This window comes from Amphiprion ocellaris, chromosome 2 (assembly GCF_022539595.1).
Source record: "Amphiprion ocellaris isolate individual 3 ecotype Okinawa chromosome 2, ASM2253959v1, whole genome shotgun sequence".
In the NCBI taxonomy this organism is placed as follows: Eukaryota; Metazoa; Chordata; class Actinopteri; family Pomacentridae; genus Amphiprion; species Amphiprion ocellaris.
The window spans coordinates 11,458,952-11,482,158 of record NC_072767.1 but is presented as its reverse complement, the minus strand read 5'-3'; the positions used below and the strand labels follow the sequence as shown (position 1 = coordinate 11,482,158).

General features: G+C 40.4%; 1 protein-coding gene across 1 annotated transcript in view; it reads right to left on the bottom strand.

Moving 5' to 3' along the window:
* The window catches only part of arhgap39 (Rho GTPase activating protein 39), a 96,090-nt gene extending 73,995 nt beyond the window's left edge, over positions 1-22,095 (bottom strand). Inside the window, exon 1 of the mRNA XM_023263378.3 lies at positions 21,971-22,095. Within this exon, the coding sequence (XP_023119146.1) occupies positions 21,971-21,981 (11 nt within the window). The 5' untranslated portion in view covers positions 21,982-22,095. The remainder of the gene's footprint in view (positions 1-21,970) is intronic.
* Between the last annotated feature and the right edge of the window lie 1,112 nt (positions 22,096-23,207).

Genomic DNA, 23,207 nt, shown 5'->3' with positions numbered 1-23,207 from the left:
TGCTTCACAGAAACCTCTATGTTGTGTCTCCAACAAGGGAGCAGTACCATCTCCAGCTCATAACTCATTACAGCCATTCTTCTGCCATCTGTCTCTGCTGTCTGTTCACACACACCCTGCTGCATGTCTGTGGAAGTGAAATAAAGAAATTCTGTTTTGTATGTATTTGGCTGCTCTATGTGTGTGTGCGTGTGTTTGATGCTGTGTGTGTGTCTGTAGGTGTGATGTGGTAGTTTAAGCTGAAGGCTCTTAAACACAAAAGCGTGGGGAGATGGTTTCCTAGCAACCAGGTCCTTCGCAATTCTGTGACCCTTTAGTGCTGCACATGTGATGTGCGTGGTAACGGAATAACTGCCACAGACAGTATTAGTTTAAACCATCAGTCACACACAGACACCCCCCCCCCCACACACACACACGCACACACACACACACACACACACACACAGACATTTGTCATGCATTGTCAGGTGTGTGAAATTAGCCTAAAAACTACACTATTACAATCACACTTCATGATGTGTGACTGTAGTGTGACACATTGTAATAAAATGTGTCCTTGTAAATACATAGTAAATACAAGCTCCTTGTTAGGACTACACTGTAACCCTGTAGCGAGCATTTCACATACCAAGAAACAGCACTATTAAGACTGTATGGCACCACATTCAGAAACTTGGTGACTGCAAAGTGTCTTTGCAGGGCTGTCTAGAGGAAGGACAACTTGATCTAGTGCAGATAGAGTAGGGTTGGGTACCATTTACATTTGAACTGATAGTGATACCGATATTGCTACTTGGAATTTAGTATTGGTATCCAACAGTGCCTATTTTCATACTTTACTCTCTTTGTAATAACAAAAATGTAAGTTTGGTTGTAAAAGGTAAGTCCAACTTCTCAATTTCAAAATCGTTATTTGTTTTAGTGAAGCACACCAATATTTTCTTTATTTATTAGAAATTGTATATAAGGTGCATTTTATTTGACAAGTACTTTGTGACTTTGTAACCAGGGTGTGAAATAGATCAAATGTGCTCTTGTTGACTCCCTTTCTGTCATACAGAAGTAACGTTACCAGCATGCAGTCACAGCCAATGTGAAGTATATGATGACAGATCAAGTCACTATAATCACCCATTAAGTGCATAGACAGGCCCAAACATCAGTACAACAGTTATCTAAATGTTGTGTACCATGTTTGCTGCCCCTGAAAAGAAAATATAGACCTTGTTCATATAACATTATGGCTCAGTCTCTCTGCCTTTCCTAATCACTGCAGAGTTGGACCAGATGGGAAGCACTAGTTAGCAACTATGAGTCTGACTACAGTACAGATTCTTTAAACCAGAGGTCTGCCCACCAATCTGGAAAGGTAACATAGGTTCTTTCTATACTTAATAGAAGAGTAACTGGAATGCATCAGTTTTGGATAAATTTGTGTACAACTGTTTATGATACTAACAATTTGTGAAGCTGATTACAATTCTCCTTCTTACAAATGTTTAGATTCAGAGTGTGCCAAAGAGAGAGGTACAGTGACTCACTCTCTCTCTAAAACGTACACTCTGACACTCAGGTGCACTCTCAGGTACTCAAATCTGGCACTGATTGATGTAACAATCACGACTTGGTTGTATCAGCATAACTCTTTCAGTATCTCTGAAAGTACTGACTTAGGTACTCAACCACTAAAACACATACTTATTACGGGTATACAAAGATGGGTGTTGACACCTTATAGTTGGGAGTTCCTCATGCTCGGAAAATCTGGCATAACAAAATCTCCCAAAGGACAAGCTGCAGTCTGAAGATGTGACAGTACTTGTGTTTGGCATAAAATCATATATATATCAGTATTACAGTGTCCGTTTTGAACTAGCCTCAGACTGCAGTAGGATCAGGGTAGGACTTGGAGGGTTGTCACAATAACAATTATCTGTATCTGATTTGTTTTTTACCATTGAAATATTCAACCGAATGCAGGCTCTAGCAAGTAAATGTTGGACTGTGGTCCAGAATTAAAGTATGGGTCCATTCTGCGTGAATTCAAGTCAGCATTATTTTGAAGTGAATGTTTTTCTCAAATGTCATTTCAGTTTTAGCTCAAATACTGATAGCCAATGGCTGAAAAAAAGCATCACATCTCACCACAAATCCGTGGTCAGTCGATATGGAGGTTTGAGTTCTTATAGCACTAACAGCATATGGCAACACACAGGGCAACTGCACACAGCAATTGTGAGCTACTTTTCCTTGAAACATTATTGATTTTGGAGGTTTTGATTTGAAGTGGCTTTGTACAGCTTGAATAATAAGCAGAACACTTGTGTCTGTGTGTTTGACCCCTGTGACCGCTCTGCCTACACCCTGTGGACCACTCAGAGGCATTAGTGGGAGGAAAAGGGCCAAGACCTGAACAGGCTGGATTAACAGACCTGGTAGGAGGAAAGACTCCTGTGCATCCAGAGGCAGTGTCACTAGACCTTGTGTCAACATTGCTAGCTTCATCTGACTTGTAAATATCATTCAGAAAAAGGTGGCATTTATGTTGTTTTTGCACAAGGATTTATTCAGTCACAACAGAACACTCAGTGTAAGAATTTAAATATATTTGGTGGGCATTTTTGTCCCCATTGGGGCATTTACAAATTTGGTAGGGCTTTACAAAAATAATAATAATAATTAGTGCATGTTTTTAATGTGAAATAATCCTACATTAAAATGTACATAGTAATCAAAAAAACCTTTGCTAACTTGAGCAGATAAAAAACAAAGTTTTGGATACACTAATTGCACTGCTTTTGTTCATTAATTATTCAATAAAAATTTAGATTGCAAATTCGATATACCAGAAAAAAATTTTGGCTTCAATTTTGCTCTCTCACCACGGTCACAGTTGGTCTTCTGAACTGTGCTAGTCATTCCCACTAACAGAACACAGCTCAGTGGTGGTTGTAAACACCAGTTTCAAATGAGTTATTTGAAAAATTTGTCAAGTTTTATTACAGTCAATATCGATATTTTTGATCATTTTTATTGACGTAATATTAATAAAGACCAGCAGAAATTAGGTTTATTTTGAATTTAGCCGGTTTAATCTGTTTGTCAAGATGCACATGTAATAACTTCAGTGTTAACTAGGGATGCAATTTACTTAACCAATAGTCGACCATGTTAACAAGTCATAATAATAATCCATAATAATAATATTTGAAATTAATTAAACAACATGGACATTCTTCTATTAGCTTGCAAAACAGTTTTTAACCATTGACACTTCTTGTTTGATACAAAATTAGCTTGGTTTTATAAGAAGTTGACGAACAAAGTAAGCTAACCTCCACGGAAGCCACAGGGAGTGTGATAGAGGGGAAGGGGCTGCACAATTGGGGTTTGTTTAGGCAAACAAACTTTTCTTTCTGCGCTTTCAGTGGTGGTTTGCATCAGATGCCAAACTACTGTACATTCTATTTATCAATCTTCACATTCCTACTGCTATCACCAGCACATATCACTATTGTGTGTCTATCATTATGTGTGATTTACCAGTGGAATATTCTGATGTAACTGATTCTGATCTGAGGGGGAAAACAACAGCTTTGAAAACATGTTAACTGCTGTAATGTTCTGCTATATAGCCACATACTGTAGCTGTCTCTTCCATCAACCACATGAAAGGAGGAGGAGGAAAAACATTATGCACAGAGGTTGAGGCTTAAATAAAAACTGGGGGTGTGTGTTAATTGTGTCACACTGCTGTCTTCTTATCTCGCTCTGCTGCCTTCAACCCCACTGCTAACCCACTCTCTCTAACCCCTCCACCTCCCACCAACAACAATGCCCCACCCTGCATAAGGCTGATTAGTTCTTCAACAGCAGCATGGCTAATTAAAACTGCCTCCTGCTTGTTAACAAGCCCTCTCCACCACACACCCACACATTCCAAAGTAAAGCTCCAGATTCACCAGAAATCCTGCCAGACTGCAGGCTTTGGTGATTCATGATTAATTTATACTAACATACAGTGTCAAAGAAATGAAATAGCACATACAACTTGTTATCTAAAGGGATATATTTATTCATGATTGACATGACTAATACTGAAATATATTTTTCAAGTGAAACTCATACTTAAGACAGTCAATCTGTGTTTTAATGTACTTTTAATTAAACTAAATGCCTGTAATGTTTATATTTATCTCAGTGCTATTACAGACAACAGATGAACTAATTTTCTTATTTCCTCTATCCTTTATACTATAAAAACAGTAAAAGATAAAATAGTCCTAATCACTTCTTTTAAACAAATATATAAGGTAATTCCTTCACCAAAACAACTCACCTTGACCTGGATGCCAATATATTCAAAGCGACACTACTGCTAAATAATATTACATCAAATATAGATGTTTTTTGTGTTCAGTACTCTACACAAATGCGTTTCTAGAAAAGGTGATTGCAAACTGGAAAAGTTAAAGGTACAATCAGAAAAAAATTGGCACTAATTTAATAAAAGTATCGGTAGGGGTTCACAATGTCTCCTAAAAATTGTTAAGTGAAGAGTGCTATGATCATCTAGAAACTGGTTGACTTGCTGGAACCAGCAACCAGCTTTTGATTTGCAAATACACCCTGTCAAAACATATGTAAATTAGTTATTGTAGATATAAGGTATGTTAAGTACAGTACTTAACAAATGTACAATACACTGTCCATGTGTGTGACTTCTGTAGGCTTATTGGAGCCATTAGCTTCAGCTGAGGTCACATTCATCCACCCTTCCTGCCACACATCACCCCACCAACAGTACTAATCAATATCCATCCAGTGACAATGTGAGACCCCCTGTGGTGTTAAAAAAAAAGAACAGTGAACTTTGTCAATACATCCTATTGCCTCCAATACCGCTAACCGAGGGTCAGTCCACAACACCATATATCCCTTAACAATGTGTATTTTAAATCACATTTACTGGAACCTGAAAAATGTGCATCCCAGTGCTCTATATTGCAATCCAGTCCTACAGTTCTCCTGTGTACACAGTGAAGCTGTGGAGCTACAGAATCAACTTGTATCATCAGGTACGTTAGACAAGAAGATATCAGTAAGTCTCTTTACAACTGTTCAAGTCACCCTATGGTAGACGGTGATGGGTCATCCAATCACCTGCCAAGTGTTATACACTTGCCCCAATAGTCTCCAAGTACAACTTAATTATGCCATCTGCACTTTTCCTGCTGTAACAAAGCAAGCTGTCAGCTGTGACAAAGGTCCCTTCCCATATCATTATTTTCATCATGAAAAACGAGAAGACATTCAGGTTAAGATTAAGTTCATTACAAAAGTGTAGTGATTCCATTTGGAATACGAGGTATGGCATATTTGCAGTGCTTTCTGTTTTTCCATCTGTGTGAGAAGATTGTGGTAAATGGGAACGGGCAGGCTGACAGGCAGAGCTTCATGTTAGCAGCAGCACTGGCACAAGGCTAGGGATGATAAAAGAGCATTAGGAAATGAACATCCTGCTAGAACAACAGTTTAGCACATTGTCAAAAAGTGCTGATTTTCGTGATAAAAAAAATGTCCACAACAGTAAAACCATCACTGTTAAATGGAAGCAGGAGGCCGACTAAAAGCTTGTCATACATAGGTCTAATGATGACCAAAGCCCTGCCAAACATTTCAGGTACATCAACAAACAGACATCAAAAATTAAAGAACTTGCAGCAACCATTGTAGAGTAGCAAGAAAAATATAAAAGTCCAACAACAAAACAACAACTAGGGCCAGATTTCCTATGGTGAAGATGTGACACATTCTGCCCCTCACACGAGCTGTGTCAAACAGACACAACAGGCTGAAGCCGCAGTTTGTGTGTCATTTGTGCAAGTGCTTGCAAAGTGTGTTTCTCTCATTGCGGCATATTCATTTAAGAAGATAGCACATGGTGCGAACAAAAAGGTCCAAGACTGATGGGTTGCACATGCACAGAGCATGTCACAGTCACACATGCAACATGTTCAAGCAGTAAATGTCAGGTGTCACAGCACAATCAGCAACAGGAGCTGTGTTACACGTGTTTTAGAGATGACTGGCACATTTCTCTATAGACTTCAAAGTGGAGCCGTGAGCAAACATCTCATTATGTGTCAGTCAACATCCAGGATGATCCAACCTTCATGCCGAGGATTATCACTGATGACAACTGGCGGGTCTGCAGCTACGACCCAAAGAAGAAACAGTTGTTTCACAGTGAAAGAAACACAGTCTCCAAGACACTCAGGAGCCCTCTCTTTGATTTTTCAACATTCACATAGCTGTGCAACAGGAATGTGTACCTCAGGGTCGGACTGTCAAGGAGTTCTACAGTAACATCCTAAGGTGTCTGAGGGACAAATAACCTGACTTGTGGCACAGTAATATATGATTTCCCCAATGCCTTGTGCGCTCAGTCACACTCTTGTGAATATACATATTTCTTGGCAAAAACACAATCACCGCTCTACACCCACCCTACTTGGCAGATTTGGCTTCTTGTAACTTCTTCTTCTTCCCCAAAATGAAGATCAACGTACATTACATGCAATAGATCCAACTATCTGCACAAGTAGCATACAACTCATGCTTTACACAGGCTATACAACCATAAACACAACCTGTAGCATTTTTCAAGTCTATTTCCTGACACTTTATGCTCATGATTTCAGTGATGGTGATTATAAGACAGTGTTTGGGTTCTGTCAAACAGCACATTCTGCAGGAAACATTTCATGTGCAGACACACCTCGAGTACTGGAGCAGCTGTTGCTCTGTTAAAGTGTTGGTCATGATACACTTTCTGTTGACACACAGTCTAGCATCCATATCACAACTATTTGAACCTGTACCTTATTAATCCTAATTAATGATGTAGTCTAGTTATGAATGATGGGTACATGCTGTTAACATACAATACTGAATGTATATATGTCAAATTTAGTAATAGCATTTTTTAAATGAAGTAACCTCATTATATAGACCGAGATGATGACACGTGATCAATGTGAGGCTCAGCATCTCAAAAGGTTCTGAAAATTAGTAGGGCTCAACCCGAATATATGTGTGTGTATATACACACACACACACACACACACACACACACACACACACACACACACACACACACACATATATATATATATACAGAGCCCAGAAATTGCTATTCGTACCAGCCCTGAAAATTAGTAGCTATCTGCTGACTTGTTTAACATCTGTTCACTCAGACCAGTCTTGCAAACATCTCATACAGCCAGTAGGAATTTTTGGACATCAACCACTTAGGTAACTTCATGAACAATCTCCAGTTAAGTTCATAGATGACCAGCACATTAGAGGCTAACAACCCGGCTATGCCAACTGGAAGGGCTCGCAGGCAGCATTGAGATCGTAAAGGCAGGGTATCTTAGTGCACAAACATTGCTGTATTCGAGAGGCACTGTTCTGCTAACCTGGAATTTCTAATGGTAAGGTGCAGATTTTTAAAATGGCTAGAGAGTTTATTGTTGCTTTTGTGACTGCCGTGTATACAACCCCAGATGCTAAAGCTAACCTTGAATTGCATGCTGCCATTAGAAATTTCACATGAAACACTCGAGGCAATCTTTTTTGTTACAAGAAACTTCAACCACTCCAGCCTGAAGACTGCTCCCAAATTTCCACCAACATGTCTCCTGCCCCAGCCAAGACTCTATGCCATGTTTACGAAAATATACCTTAGGCATATAGAGCCATGTGTGAAACCAGCAGTGACAACAGTTACAGTGTGCTGAGAGGGAGCCGATTCTGCACTACAGCACTGAAAGGAGTATACTTGCCACTCAAGCCACTGTGGAGTCACAAGCTTACAGTTCATCCAAAGCCAACTTGAAGAGGGGCATCAGGAACAATCATTCTTCAATCATTAGCTACAAGCTAATGATTGAAGAATATTTGAATTCTGACCGGCAAAACATGTGACAAGGCATTCAGGCCATTACAGACTACAAATCATCCAACTCCGCTCCTCCAACCCACGCCCTCACTGCTGAGCCTAACAAGTTCTGTGCTCGCTAGCATAGGAACAATCAGCATGCAACCGCTCCCTGAAGACCACCAACCCTTCACTCTCTCCCCAGCCGACGTGTGTGCAGTACTGAGGAGGATTACTGCATGCAAGGCTGCTGGCCCTGATGACAAAACTAAGCACATGAACTGGGCAGCTGACTACGGTCCTTAATTACATTTTGAACTTGTCACTGGCCCAAGAAACTGTCCCCACATGCTTTAACACCACACAAAACATACCACAGCAGCGAGCCTGAATGACTACCATCTGGTTTCACCTACCCCCATCATCATGAAGAGCTTTGAGAAAATTATCCTGGCTCACCTCAGAACCCATCTGCCTTCCGCACTGGGCCTGATTCAATTCGCCTATCACCACAACAGAAGCATGTCATCTGCACAGCACTTTACATTGCCCTCTCTAAACTGGACAACCACACCTATGTCAGAATGCTGTTCATCAGTTTCAGCTCAGCATTCAACACCATCATCCCTTCCCAACTGGTAGCCAAACTCACAGAACTTCATCTCTGCTGCTGGATATTGGACTTCCTAGTTAATAGACCCCAGTTTGTCTGATTAGGAAATCACACCTCCTCAACACTGACTTTGAACACTGGCCTGCATCTGGAGTCCTCTCCTCTACTCCGTGTTCATCTATGACTGCACATCTGTACATAGTTCCAACATGTTTATCAAGTTTGCAGACAACACAATGGTGATGGGTATCATCAACAATGATCAGGGAGCCTGCAGTGAAGAGATTCGACACTTGACAGTGGTGCACCAACATCAACCTAGCCCTATAGTAGTAGTAATAATAACAAGACCAAGAAGCTCACTGTGAACTTCAGGAAGATGAAAGGCTGCACATGCAACCCCATCCTTATCAATGGAACAGAGGTGGAACATGTTTCCAGCTTCAAGTTTCTGGTCGTCCACATCTCCAAGGACCTTTACTAGAAATTCAAATCTTAGACCCTGATCAAGAAGGCTCACCAGAGTCTCTTCTTCCCGGTGAGACTGTGTAAGATCCTGGTGAACCTGGTCGGTTCTGCCGACGCACCATCGAGAGCATTCTGGCCTACTGCATCACAGTCTGGTCCGGCAGCTGCTCTGTTTCAGACCAGAGTGCACTGCAGTGTGTGGTGAAAACTGGCCAACACATCACTGGTACTCTCCTCCTTTCTGGAGGGCACGCAGCATCATTAGGGACACCTCCCACCCTGGACACAGTCTGTTTGTTCTCCTCCCCTCTAGAGGCGCTACAGATCTCCGTTACAAGAATAGCAGGCCCAGAAACAGCTTCTTCACCTCAGCTGTCACTCTACTGAACTCTGCATCATAGTGACATACTGTTCAAAGTGTTCATACTGTTCTTCCTGTATATATACTGTATATATATCAGTATTTCCTCTAATTTAATTTAGGAGTGGCAGGCCGCCATTCCTAAATCCTAGCTGCTGCTCCTTCAAATTTTTTCTATTTTTTAAAAAATTATTATTATTATTGTCGCAAGTACACCACTGCTGCATGTCTCCACCCTCACAGCAGAGTCCTGCACTGTGTCAGGCACTCGCGAGTACTAAGGAAAACTACAGATAACTATCTTGCTCAGTATCTACTCTTTGATATGTCAGGTTAATACGTCAATTACTCGCAAACACGCAGCCTTGAAAGTGACTTTATGTCAAGCACCCAGGCGCCAGGTCAGAGAGTCAGAGGAGTGTTGTCTTGGAAAACAGGGCAGCGACTTCCAGGAGAAAAGTTAGTGTAAGATGATTGATAATAGATTTTACAAGTTAACCTTTTGATGCATAACCTGGGTCAAAAGTGACCCAAAACCAATGGAAAATGGGTATCTCCTCATGTGGTCTACGCATCAAAGGGTTAAATAGACATTTGCAAAATATTGATGGCCAGCTAACGTTACGTAACATTTCGGTAGCTAAAGTTAACTGGGCCCGGTGCCAACTCACTGTCGCTAATGTGAGTAAACTAATTGATAGCATTAAGCTAATATCTACACGCTATGATGTAATTGCTGACTGCATTTTCAGATGAACTTGTTGAAATATATTTATTTTTAATTTTTACATTCGGCCTTTAAGAAGCTATTTTTAACGGGCCAATCAATAAATAGGTTGTAAAAGTAAAATCTGCAGTCGTGTCATTTATTCGCACCGCCACAGCTCCTGTAGAGCCTGCCGCCACTGCTGAAAAAAATTCTAGAGGAAACACTGTATATCATAGCATTAATACTGTCTATACTGTTCATACAGTTTATACCATCTATACCATTTATGCTATTTACATTGCTCATACCACTATTTATCGCTATAATCTATTTTATAAAGAATCCACATCTATCTATAAATGTGTTCATAGCGCTCTGTCCATACTGTTTATATTGTAACATACTGTATATATCATGCTGTGAATAATGCAGTTTATCGCTGCTTTTGCACTTCTGGTTAGATGCAAATTTGCTTTCCCTTGTCTTAGTACTAGTACTTGTAATCTAATCTTATCTATTTATGAACGAAAGGTTTCCTGCTATCGCATGGCAATAATAAATAACTTTTAATGTATTAGTTTTAATGTGTCAGTTCCAGATATGTTATTGGCTTTTCTGGATTACCAATAATCAAATCGACATCAGCCTAAAAAAAAAACCACATATTGGTCGATCTCGAACACACACATGCACGCACACACACACATATATGCGTGCGTGCACACACACACACACACACACACACACACACACACACACACACACACACACACACACACACACACACACATAGACTCAGGTTTGGGAGCCTCTAGGGTTAGCCCTTCAAACACATTTATGCAATAATCCTATTAGAGACAGAAGGTGCTCTCTCTCTCTCTCTCTCTCTTCATCTATCTCATACGTCCATCCCTCCCTCTCCTCCTCCATCCACTGTCAATGCCAGTCAATATGCTGATATCTCTGCCCACTTTCATATTCTAATTTAAACAGGCTTTTCTGCAGCTACGAGCATTCAGTGTCCAACAATAGCTGCAGAGAGCTCAAAACCTCAACACAGAGATAAATTCTGGGACCATAAATTGAAGGAGGCGACATTCTGTTCACTATGCCTCTGTTTGCTTAATACTGCTGCTACTCCCCCACTGTGAAGCCTGTCAATACAACCTCTCATAGCCTTGTCTCGTTTTTCCCCTCTATCCACCTCTCCATCCCCAATGAACTCCACCCCCTCCTGTCAGCCCTCTGCTAGCCCATAGACGAGCTAACAGAGCTGCGGCACTTCAACAAATTGCTCCACACGTGACACAAAGTACGACATGCAACCAATATATCTGAAGTATGTGCAACAGCAGATCGCAAATGTAAGGACTAAAACCCTATAGGGAACCAAATTATTGCAAATAAAGGTTATTGGGACATCTATATGTGTGTGTGTGTGTGTGTGTGTGTGTGTGTGTGTGTGTGTGTGTGTGTGTGTGTGTGTGTGTGTGTGTGTGTGTGTGTGTGTGACAGAGAGAGAGAAAGAGTAGGTCCTGACCTTGATTGCTCATTTGTTGTCATCCCAGTTATTTCTCTACCATTAAAAAGATGTTGTTTTAAAGATAATTTCTGTTTTAATATAAAATGTGAATAACTGGCCATAATTGTGTAAAAGTGATTTATAAGGAATCTGAAAGGACATGAATCCATATGTGGAATATATTGCAGCGCCACTTTACCATCTGATAATTAAGGAATCATTAATAGCTAGCACCTGAATGGCTCAAAATCAAGCAGCACATACAGTGACTGTTAACGATAAGTTAGGCTGGCAGACCACAGTAATAAACATGAGGAAATGTTCAACAAAATCTATAAAGTGAAATAATGATCACTTTTCTGATTAATGTGAACCAGCTACTGAGCATCACTAGCAATAACTAATTAATTATTAATTTCTTAACCAATAGTTGTGAAGTAGCTGCTCGACAGAAATAGACACTAGTCATTATATTTTATCACTATACTTCAGAGGCCCAAAAATGGAAAGTAATGGGCAAATAATTATGAAGTCATGGGAGATAACTTGAATACTACTCAATACTCGCACAGAAAGAGTAACTAATGATTAAGTAATGAGCAGTGAACGAGACATTACTAGCTTGCACCACTCAGCAGTTAATTTAAAGTTAACTAGGAACTACTCACTGAGAAAGAGTTCCATTACTTAATTTCATTATATATTTATAAACTAACCCTTACCTAATGAGTCATTAATATAGTTTCTCCCAGTCATTTCTCTAGGATGTCTCCTAGTCTTCCATTCAGCAGAGTTGCTACAAACTTTCTCAATAGGCCCCAGTAACACATGATTTGGTCTTGGGCATCAGAAAAAAGACAGGAATTTCTTCTGGGCAATTCAACTGACTCTATTTGGAATGAATTAATAATTTTCAAGCAGTCTTAAACCCTGTTCAGGAACAACTGACATTAAAACCACGAACAAGTGAAGTGAATAACACTGATCTGTTCCAATGCAATATTCTGCTGGGAAACCTTGGGTCCTGGCATTCATGTGGTTTATTATTTTTCCTAACATGGCAATGTTCTGCTCTGATGAATTACCACAAAGCAAAGGTAAAACATATCTCTTCTCGCCGGTCTAAATAATGGCTTGACTAATTTACTGTGTGACCTTCGTTGTGTGATGTAGCGCCCACTGCTCGTTTAGGGGGCTCAATGTTGTATTTCATAAAAATGTATAAAAATGTAAACATTTTTATGATGTTGGCAGTAGTGCTCTTTATGAGAGACCCTGTATTAAACAAGGAGTGATACTGAAGCCACAAAGGCCAAGCTATCTTGATTCTAGTGCCTTGTGGGTCAATCTTGAACACACCAGATCATACATTTCTCATGAGAACTCAGCAGTGATAGTAAACGTCTGTCTGACTGGGATTTGAACTGGAGGCTCACTGCTGGTGGCATTTGCTCCAATGAGGTTTGAGCCCTAACCAACTGGTTACTGAGATGTCCCCTCAACAGTTTCTTTTGTTCCTTTATTGCTGCCTGATGATACCAAACTGACCCTGTCTGGTAGGATTTTAAATAAGAGAGGCTGAACAATAACAAAAATAGAATTATGTGTACATAAAGTAATATAGAATATCTATAACAATATAGTATCGGAAAAAAATGGACTTGCTGCCATTGACACAAAAAAAGATTGAAGTAGGATCACTTTGGATTGCCCAAACTCAACACATATGCCACAAATAAGACTAGAGGGCTGTACTATGAGAAGTCTTTGTGTTAGCCAGCTTGACAAAAGATAAAACCTCAAGCAGAGATAATGGGCATCCCAACAATAATTATCAACTGTCTTTGTTAACCAGGTTTTCTTGATCAGGTGTAGTGGTAAAATCCCAATAATCATTATGTGTGATCTTAATAAGTATCATCAATGTCAATAATCTATAATATGTAATCATCAATCAGTTATTAATAGTAGTAGGTAGCTTCCGAGCATTAAGCACACGAACACCTGTGTACACAGACGTCCAGGTCACTGTGACCTGTGCCAGCTTGGTATGTTGTTTTTATCACCTCAGCAGGTGCAGCACATTACGGTGCCAGGTGCTGCCTGCTCCAGTATACACGTTTCTACTTTTTGCCATTAAAACGGGATGATGATCAGACTGTGACCAAGAGATGCCCTGATGAAGGTCTGATGCACCCTGATGATGCGCTTCTGGGTCAATGTGACCTGGGTCAGTGTGACCCAATGTACCTAAGAAAAGATGATGTACTGTAAAAAGAGGAATAAAAAGGGATGATGAGGATGGACATGGAGCCAGGAGGGGGAGGACTACCTCCACCTGGTGAAACTGCTCATCCCTCATTATTTTTTGGAAAGTACCGAGAAGCCCAGACTATTAGAATCGAAACTAGTGATATAATGGTAGGAGGCCTGTCACAAAAACAAGGATGGGCCTGGGGCGTGGAAAGCCCCAGAGCCAAATAGTATAAAAGCCAGTGCATCAGGTAGGGTCTTCAGACATACCCCGGGGTATCTCTCAGTGTGTTTGACCTGTACGTGGAGGAATAAAACACATCTTCTTTGAATCTGAAGATTGACTCTTAGACTCTTTTCTGCCTGTATTGGAGAGACTAAGGCAGTTATTATTTTTGGACTTGTAAACTTTTAGCAGTCAGAACTTAGAGCCAGAACTGAAGAAGCCTCAAGTTGTGAAGACATTTTTCCACAACACAGGCTCTGTGCACACTCCAAAAAAGGCAGCATTTGAAGTGTCACATCACTCTGACTTGTTTGCCGATGTCAGTCAAGAAGAACAGGTTACTATAATGAAGAGCAATAAAGATAATATAAATATATAAAAATAGCAAATATAGATAACTATAAAAATGCATTCAATAAAAAACATTGTTACTGCAAATGATGCAAGAGAGGAATGCTGGCAGAAAACTGTTAATGATGCAAGTTATAACATTTATTTTCCTACTCAGTAACTCTTGATGCCTGAGACAACAAGAGTATATGTGATAGGTATGGTAGCAGTTGACTGGCTCAAACATGGCAATATGAATATTTTAACCGTATGCTGCTGGCACAGCTCAGTGCCCCACCCTATGACTGGGATCAAATGTCAAGCTGACTGCCAGACATGTGGATGTGTGCAAACAGGAGCCCTCACATGTGGGTTAATGTATGTTGCATGTCAACTGTATTTTCCAAGATGATCTCAAATTCTGCACTGATCACTAAAAGAATCAGGAGCTGTGAGATTCTTACAAACTGCAGATGATTCTTTAGTAATTCACTGAGCTGAGCACTTCTTTAATTCTTGTGAAGAAATTCTTCTGAGTAGTTTTACTGTCATACTTTTTACTTTTACTTGAGTAGATTTGTGAAGAAGAAACGCTACTCTTACTCCGTTAGACTGAGGTGCACTCGACTCGTTACTTTTTTATTTACCACATTAGATATGCTTTATTTTCCAGAGAAATGCCCCAAGTGGATCTACCACATGACTGTGTTTCACCAGTCAGGCGAAGCAACGATCATCACGTGACTCCGTTTCACCAGACGTCGCCCTGCAGTCACATAACCACATACGAACTGTGGTGGCATAGCAGCACAAACTCTTCACACGTGGCAGACAATGAATAAAAAAAACTAAGGCGTTGTCGAGACGTTTGATCTTGCTTCGGAGTCCGACAACATTAGCATAGCATAAGCATGGATATCTCCGTCTTCGTCTTTTGTCTTCTGTTTACTAACACGGCCGTGCCGAAGTGAAGCTTGACGTCACGCTTGGTAGCCCCGCGTGATACAGCAGGGGGTGGGGAAGAATCCGACGACCGAATATTCGGATATTCAGATCCAGCCCGAGCTGTAATGTTATTTTCTATCTACTGAGCCTGTGCCATTTGGAGGGAATAAAATACAGTATATTTTGTCACTGGAAGTAGTTTGCACTGTTCAAACATGAAAACGTTATGTTATTACAGGTATTTGTTTCAAAAGCTTTATGTTGTGAAACACTGAGATTTGGAAATTTGTGTTTCTTGTGCCTTAAGTTGTCATTTTGTAAAGATGTTTTTAATTTTTTGCTATTTTTTTATTTTATTATTTGGAAATACCAGAATTTGCACCTTTTATTTTACATTTTTGTCTGTCTGATCACATCATTTCTGAAAAATAAATCGGACATTACAATCAGTTACTCAGTACTTGAGTAGTCTTTTCACCAAATACTTTTTTACGCTTACTTGAGTGATTTTTTGGATGAATATTTTTTACTTCTATTTGAGTGATATTATTTTGAATGTTACCCTTACTTGAGTACAATTTTTGGCAACTCTACCCTCTGCTTTTAAGTTAATAGAAGTACCAACATTGTTCAACAATCACACTGGAAAAAAATCCCAGAAGAAAAGCACAGAAGGTATACACTCAACAGACTGCAATGCAACACAACCACAACACCCACAACACATGCTAAGATGTGACTTTGGACCGCAGCTACTAGACATACTTTACCCAAACTGTTTATATGCTTGTCTGTCTTGACTTACTTGTTTTCATTATCAATTAATCTGCTGGTTATTTGTTGGTTGTTAACAAAATGCCACAAAAAAATAACAAAAAAAAAAAAAAAACACAACATAATTTCCCACAGATCAAGGTGACATCCTCAACTCTCTGGTGTTGTCTGACCAACATTCAAACACTCAGTTCACTGTCTTGTGTGTGACAGTAAAATGCCAAATTATCTTATATTCATCCATTTATTGACTTTATTCTACTCAACCAGAAAGTCAGGTCACAGTGGCATTAGGCTAAGCAAGTCATTCTAAACGTCTCGCTCCCCACCTATGTTTTCCAGCTATTCCTGGGGGATCCAAAGGCATTCCCAGACCAGATGTGTATAGAATCATCCAGATCAGATGCCTAAACAACCTAGGCCGGCCCCTCTTAAGGTCTCTTCGGAAGTCCAAACTCATCACCTGTCTAAGGATAAGTTGAGGCACCCTAGGGAGGACACATCATGTATCCACAACGCATTCTTTCAGTCACCCAAGGCTCATGGTTTTAAGTGAGGGATAGAACATAGACAGACTGATAAATGAAGAACTCAGCCTTCCAGCTCAGCTCCTTCTTCACCATTACAGTCCAGAACAACGCCTGCATCACTGCTAAAGCTGCAGCAAATCTGTCAGTCTAACTCACTCCTTTTTCCTGTTAAAAAGATCATAAGATACTTTAACTCCTCCACTTGAGACAGCAACTGTATCTTAACCCAGAGGGAGCAATTTACGAGTTTACAGCAAAAAACTGGGCTCCAGACTAACTTTGTCAATGGTTGCACTGGTGCAACAAACATTCTCAGTTGGCCACACCTACTACTGAGGCACAGGCGAGACACCTCACTTGCTTAACATCTTATCAATACACATTACAGTTACGGCTGTTCGCTTAATAGCCTCACAGTACAGGCTGCAGCAGATGCTGCTGACTGAAGTACTCTCAGACAGGTGTGTGAGCAAAAATTACTTTGAAAAGACTGAAATGGTGTTGTAATATCAGATTTGTCCAAGATAAAACCGAGTGATTTTATCAACATGCACTGTTTTCTATGAGCGGAGAAAACAGCGCTTTTGAATGTAAATACATCAGCTGGTCATGTTCATATTAGGGCTCGTCTGAATAGCAATTTCTGGGCTCCAGACATTCGGGCCCAATTAATGACGAATGTCTAAATATTCGGCTCGTCTCGAAAATGTGCTGCGCCCCTTCCTCCCAGCCCTAATATGAACACAGTTGCTCATGTTCATCTTAGAGCTGATCCGAAGAGCAATTTCTGGGCTTGTCTTGAAAATCATGATTGTGAATAATACCCATTTATTTTGTAGCCTCTTCTGCATTAGCAAGTAAAACTGAATGTAGTGATTCTTTTTTTTCTTCAGTCAGTGTTTTCCTGCCTGCACCTGAACTCTGATCATTAGGTGTATCTTAATTTTGTTTTTAAAATAATCAGCTACAGACTGCTCTGTTTTTGCACCACACAGCAGCTAAACGGCTTATTCTACTGATTAGGCAGGGACAGACTGACAGAGTCAAAATGGAAATAAAAGTACTACGTTCCACCACTATGGCTAACGCAGTAGCTAGCAGTGGTTAGAGCGATGCCCAAACAGTTTAATGATCATCATGCACTTGCAGACTGGAAGGCACTGACTCTCATCCTGACTGTTTGGCTATAAAAAGGCTCAGTGCCCAATGAAGGTCACAACATGACGAAGCCAATAGCACCACATCATCTGCGAAGAGCAGAGACAAAACTCTGAAGCTCCCAAATCTGACTCCCTTTTCACCTCGGCTGCACCTTAAAAGCCTGTCCATGAATATCACAAAGAGGGACAAGGAGTCGTCGTTGCAGAGTATACCCAGAAGCAGGTTTGACTTACCCCAAAGATACCAACACAGCTCTCACTTTAGTTATACAAGAACCGGATGGCCTTGATACCTCACACTCCCGCAGAACCCCCCTAGGTTCCCTGGTGGACACGGTCATAAGCCTTTTCCAAGACCACAAAACACACGTGGACTGGTCAGTCAAACTCCCATGACCCCCTTCAGCAACTCTGCAGGGGTAAAGAGCAGGTCCACTGTTCCATGGCCAGGACAGAATCCACATTGCTCCTCCTGAACCTGAGGTCACAGCCCTGCAGAACCAACTTGTCTGTGTAGGATAAGCAGTGGGACACCCAGATAATTTGAGTACACCCTCTAGTCCCCTTTTCTGAAAATAGAAACCATTACACCTGCCAATCGACAGGTAATGTCCCCAACCTCCACAGAACACTAAAGAAACCTATCAGCCAAGACAGCCCAACAATGTCCAGAGCCTTCAGCATCTCAGAGAAGCTCATCCACACCTAGTGCCCAGCCACTAGGTCAATATGCTGAAGTGCTCTTTTCAGTATCCTAAGTCTGGGTTAGCAGTTCTTCTGCTCCCCGAACACAGCCCGGTCTTCATATTTGAGAAGTTGAAGTTAAATATTTGACATTTTTGCTTGAACTAGAACTAAATTCCTGATCAATTATCAAAACAGATTTCAATTAATTTTCGGTTGCTTGACTAATCTATGAATCAACTGCATCACTGAAGTGTTGCAAGAATTTTGGAAAATGAAAAATTATAAAATGACATTAATGGATAAAACCTCACAGTTTCAGTGACGCTGTGTCTTTTCACTATTACACTACTAAGATTCTGTGTACCTAGAGCCAATGTTTCTCAAATATGCAACCAGAATTTGCAGTTTGGACCTTGTGCTCCATAGTTTGTCTAATTCAGGATATCAGAGTCAGAAGCAGAAAAAAAGAGCACAGATTTAATGAATCAATAATGTCATACAACAACAAATCAGCATTGATTAATTGTTGCTTGAAACAATTCAGACAATCTTGCTTCATTGTCTGGTTCTGGAAGTGGTCACCAAATGTCAATAGAACATTACTGGAAAAAGTAGACTATGGCATACTCAAGATTGGCATTTACTTTTTACTGAAAGTCTGTTATTTATGTTCAGCTGTTAGTGTACTCCAAGGGAAGCCTGCTCTCCTTTTTGATGACATGTTTAAAATGTGTTAGTGGTAGTGCTGATACTTTTGCATCTGTCTGTGTTGAGGATTGTAGACAGAATTTTTTTAATGCATTGTTCACAACAGAAGACAAAGGTATTACATTTTAAATGTTATCAAAACCATCCCTGCAGCCTCGAAAATACTAACAGTGAAATACTAAGATATTTTCAGCCAAAATATGCTTTCTTTTACATGACAAGCAAATGTAAAGTAACATATCTGGTAAGTTTATGTGATGCTGACACTGAACATACCAGTAAAATGTTCACTGACAATCGGTTGGATGTTTCTTCTGCTGAAATATGCTGTCTCAAACTGCACTATCTGCTCATGTTATTGACATCAACATGAACCTTTTTCAAAATTATGTTCTGGCTTTCACGGCACATGGTTAAAGTTAGACACTGACCAGGCTCTGAGTTAATACAGAAAAACATCTACAGCACACAACATATTGAATAACAGTTAACAAAGCCATGATCGTTGCTTAACATTAACAAAACCACAGATGAAAGTGTGGATGCAAACGCTGAACTCTAACCACCTCTTTCCCTGAGGCCTCCACATCAGTGGACTCACAGAGACTCAGTTTACAGGGATGAACCAGAAAAGGTTTGATACTCCTGGATTATGTATGACTTTCATTAATACTCTAATATCAAAATTGTTCATGTTCACAATTTTTGTAATGCATTGCCTTTGTAAGCTTCACCCAGCTTTACACTTTAAACTAAGCCTTCATTAGTCAATATAACAAAGCACATACACGCATTATCACCCAGCCACTGCGGTCATTGTTACTCATGAAATGCTGTGGATATTCCTGGAGTTCCTCCTCTCTTGAGTGCGAGTGAAGGCAACATGTAACCCCACGCAAAACCACGACACATACACTACCGTTCAAAAGTTTGGGGTCACCCGGACAATTTCATGTTTTCCATGAAAACGCACACTTTTATTCATGCGCTAATATAATTGCACAAGGGTTTTCTAATCATCAATTAGCCTTTCAACACCATTAGCTAACACAATGTAGCATTAGAACACAGGAGTGATGGTTGCTGGAAATGTTCCTCTGTACCCCTATGTAGATATTCCATTAAAAATCAGCTGTTTCCAGCTAGAATAGTCATTTACCACATTAACAATGTCTACACTGGATTTATCATTCATGTAATGTTATCTTCATTGAGGAAAACTGCTTTTCTTTCAAAAATCAGGACATTTCTAAGTGACCCCAAACCTTTGAATGGTAGTGTACAGGGAGGCAAAAAGCAGGTGGAGTGAACAAGATCGTGTTGTGATTTTTTTCCTCGTTAATATAAACAACACAAATAGCTGATTTTTGTCCTAAAAAAATCAAGCAGGCTCTGCCTGTTAAGCCCAGAAATAAATTTAAAACTACCATCTCCCACCCTGTGTCACCCATTCCCAAAGCTCATCCACCATCTGATCACACCAACTGCTACATTTTCACATCTGTCAACGTGCATTAAGGCACCTGTGAATGAGCACACTTTGAACGAATCAATAAGTCAGGTGAACTAAGGCTCTGCTCTGTGTGCTAGGATTTTGAGAAACATGTTTGGATTTGTATAATGCTCCACAGCCCACGGGCAGCCTGCAGTCGTGATTTACATGAGGCCAAATGACCCCTACAACATAAATTTAACAGTTATCAATTATTAACTCAGAATTATAAGCTTCTACTTTTCCCATCTTTTTCTCTGGCAGCTGTAGAATACTGGCTGCGGAATGACGAGCCTCTGCTCTACTCAATTCTGAAAGCATCATTAACAGATACTATTGAAAGACTGGCTTATAAACCAAGCAACGCTTCCTCCAGCACTCGTCTCTGTCGTTCTCCAGCATTGGGAGATAATGGCGAACAGAGAGGCGCAGTTTTACTCCATTCATACCTTCCACTGATAGGTTGTTTGAACGCCGAACCTCCCAACAGGAAACTACTAATGCAAAAATGGCTGTTAATTTGTGCGTTACGAAATACGCAAATTTGTTACGAAGCAAGTTCAAAAGAAATTGAATGATCTGCAAAGGAGTCTGGTGTTGCAATTTCCCTACGCCTAGCAGAGACAGGCACTAGATAGCTGCGAGGTTTTCCCCAGGTCTTGACAGCTCCAGAGCTAAATAAGATGGTGTTAGCAGGTAACAGGATGGTGCCACACTGCTCCATTTCCAGAGCCTCCTCCTGGGAGGCGCCTGAATCCATCATAAGAACGAAGGATGCTGCGAGCGAGGATGTGGATGATGTGGCGAGCCCAGCCTCATCCTGACCTGCTCAGGGCTCAGAGGTGGGTCTGCTGCTAGCATACAGACGGAAAAGCAGGTTAGCTGCATTCCAGTAAAGAGACGGCAATTTAGACCGACAGGTGCAACAGCATCCTCCTCCAGCCACACGCAGCCTCCACACACTGCTGCCTCCACCTGGACGAATATTCGGAGCGAGATAGCCAAGCCAACCACCAACACGTCCACGAGCAGACAGAAGACAAACCCGAGTCCACAGTGTGAAAATTGTTGGATCGTGTGATAGAATAAGTGAGGAGCTAGCTGATGAGAAGGAGACCGAGCGGAGCGCGGTTAGCCTCGTCGCTGGGCTGGCTGCTCCCTCGGCTCGTCGCTCTTTCCTTTTCCCTTTGGTCAAATAAAACAGCGGGCAGGAAAACATAAAACACGTATACTCTTAGACTCACCTCTCTGCCATTTTCCCGACGGTTTTTAAAAGCCGTTTACGGTAAATCCTACAACGTCTCCCATGTTGCCGAAATTGCGGTCGCCGCAGTCACCGAGTCACTCCTTCCAGACTGCTGTCAAGCTGCCAACAATATTGCACAAAGCTTCCGGCCGGCGCCTTCATAGTAAAAGCAGCAGTCAGAACGGTTTTCTGATAGATAGATAGATAGATAGATAGATAGATAGATAGATAGATAGATAGATAGATAGATAGATAGATAGATAGATAGATAGATATATAGATAGATAGATAGATAGACAGATAGATAGATCGATCGATCGATCGATCGATACTTTATTAATCCCAGGGGAAATTCAAGTATTCAGCAGCTTACATAAAACTATACTATGCTATACTGTACTACACTATACTATAGTATATAGTATAGCATAGTACATAGTATATAGTGTAGTATACTATATATATATATATATATATATATATATATATATATATATATATATATATATATATATATATATATATATATATATATTTGGCAAAGCTCAGAACAAAACAATCAGTGGCTTGAAAATGTAACTGAATTGTAACAGAACATATCATTATTTAATGGAAAACATTCTATCCTTTAAAGAATGGAAATAATAATAATAATAATAAGTGTTGTCCCTCCCACTGTAATGTAACCTGTACTATGAAATGTCATGAATTGATGTCAGCAGCCAGCCATGTGCACAGCAAGATGTTCCTTATCCTGGTGTTTCATCTCATAACAGCACCACAGCTATTTAAGTGATTGTCATGAGATACGTTCAAGTGTCTGTGAGAGGATGTTAACACCATTGCATAATAATCTTTACTTCACACACCTCATAGAACCACCAACAAAAAAAGGCTGCGATACTAATTCAATAAACCACCAATATTATGTTATGAAGTTACCTTTCAGAAACTTCCGGTGTGAGGTAATTTTGGCTGACTTGACACCTAAGGGAACCAGCACTTGTGGTGATGCATTGAATGAAAAGGACTGCATATGGATGTGGGCTTGTCGGTGATATGCTGCTCAGCACAGGTTTCATGTAGGATTTTTTGATAAAGGAGAGAGGACGTACGGGATGGCGGCACTCTGTGCAAGTCTGTAATACATCACAGAGCTGCCACAGACAGACCCTCCTGCTGAGAGCCTACCTGAAAAATATTAGGAGACTTACACATGGCGACTAAGGGACGAA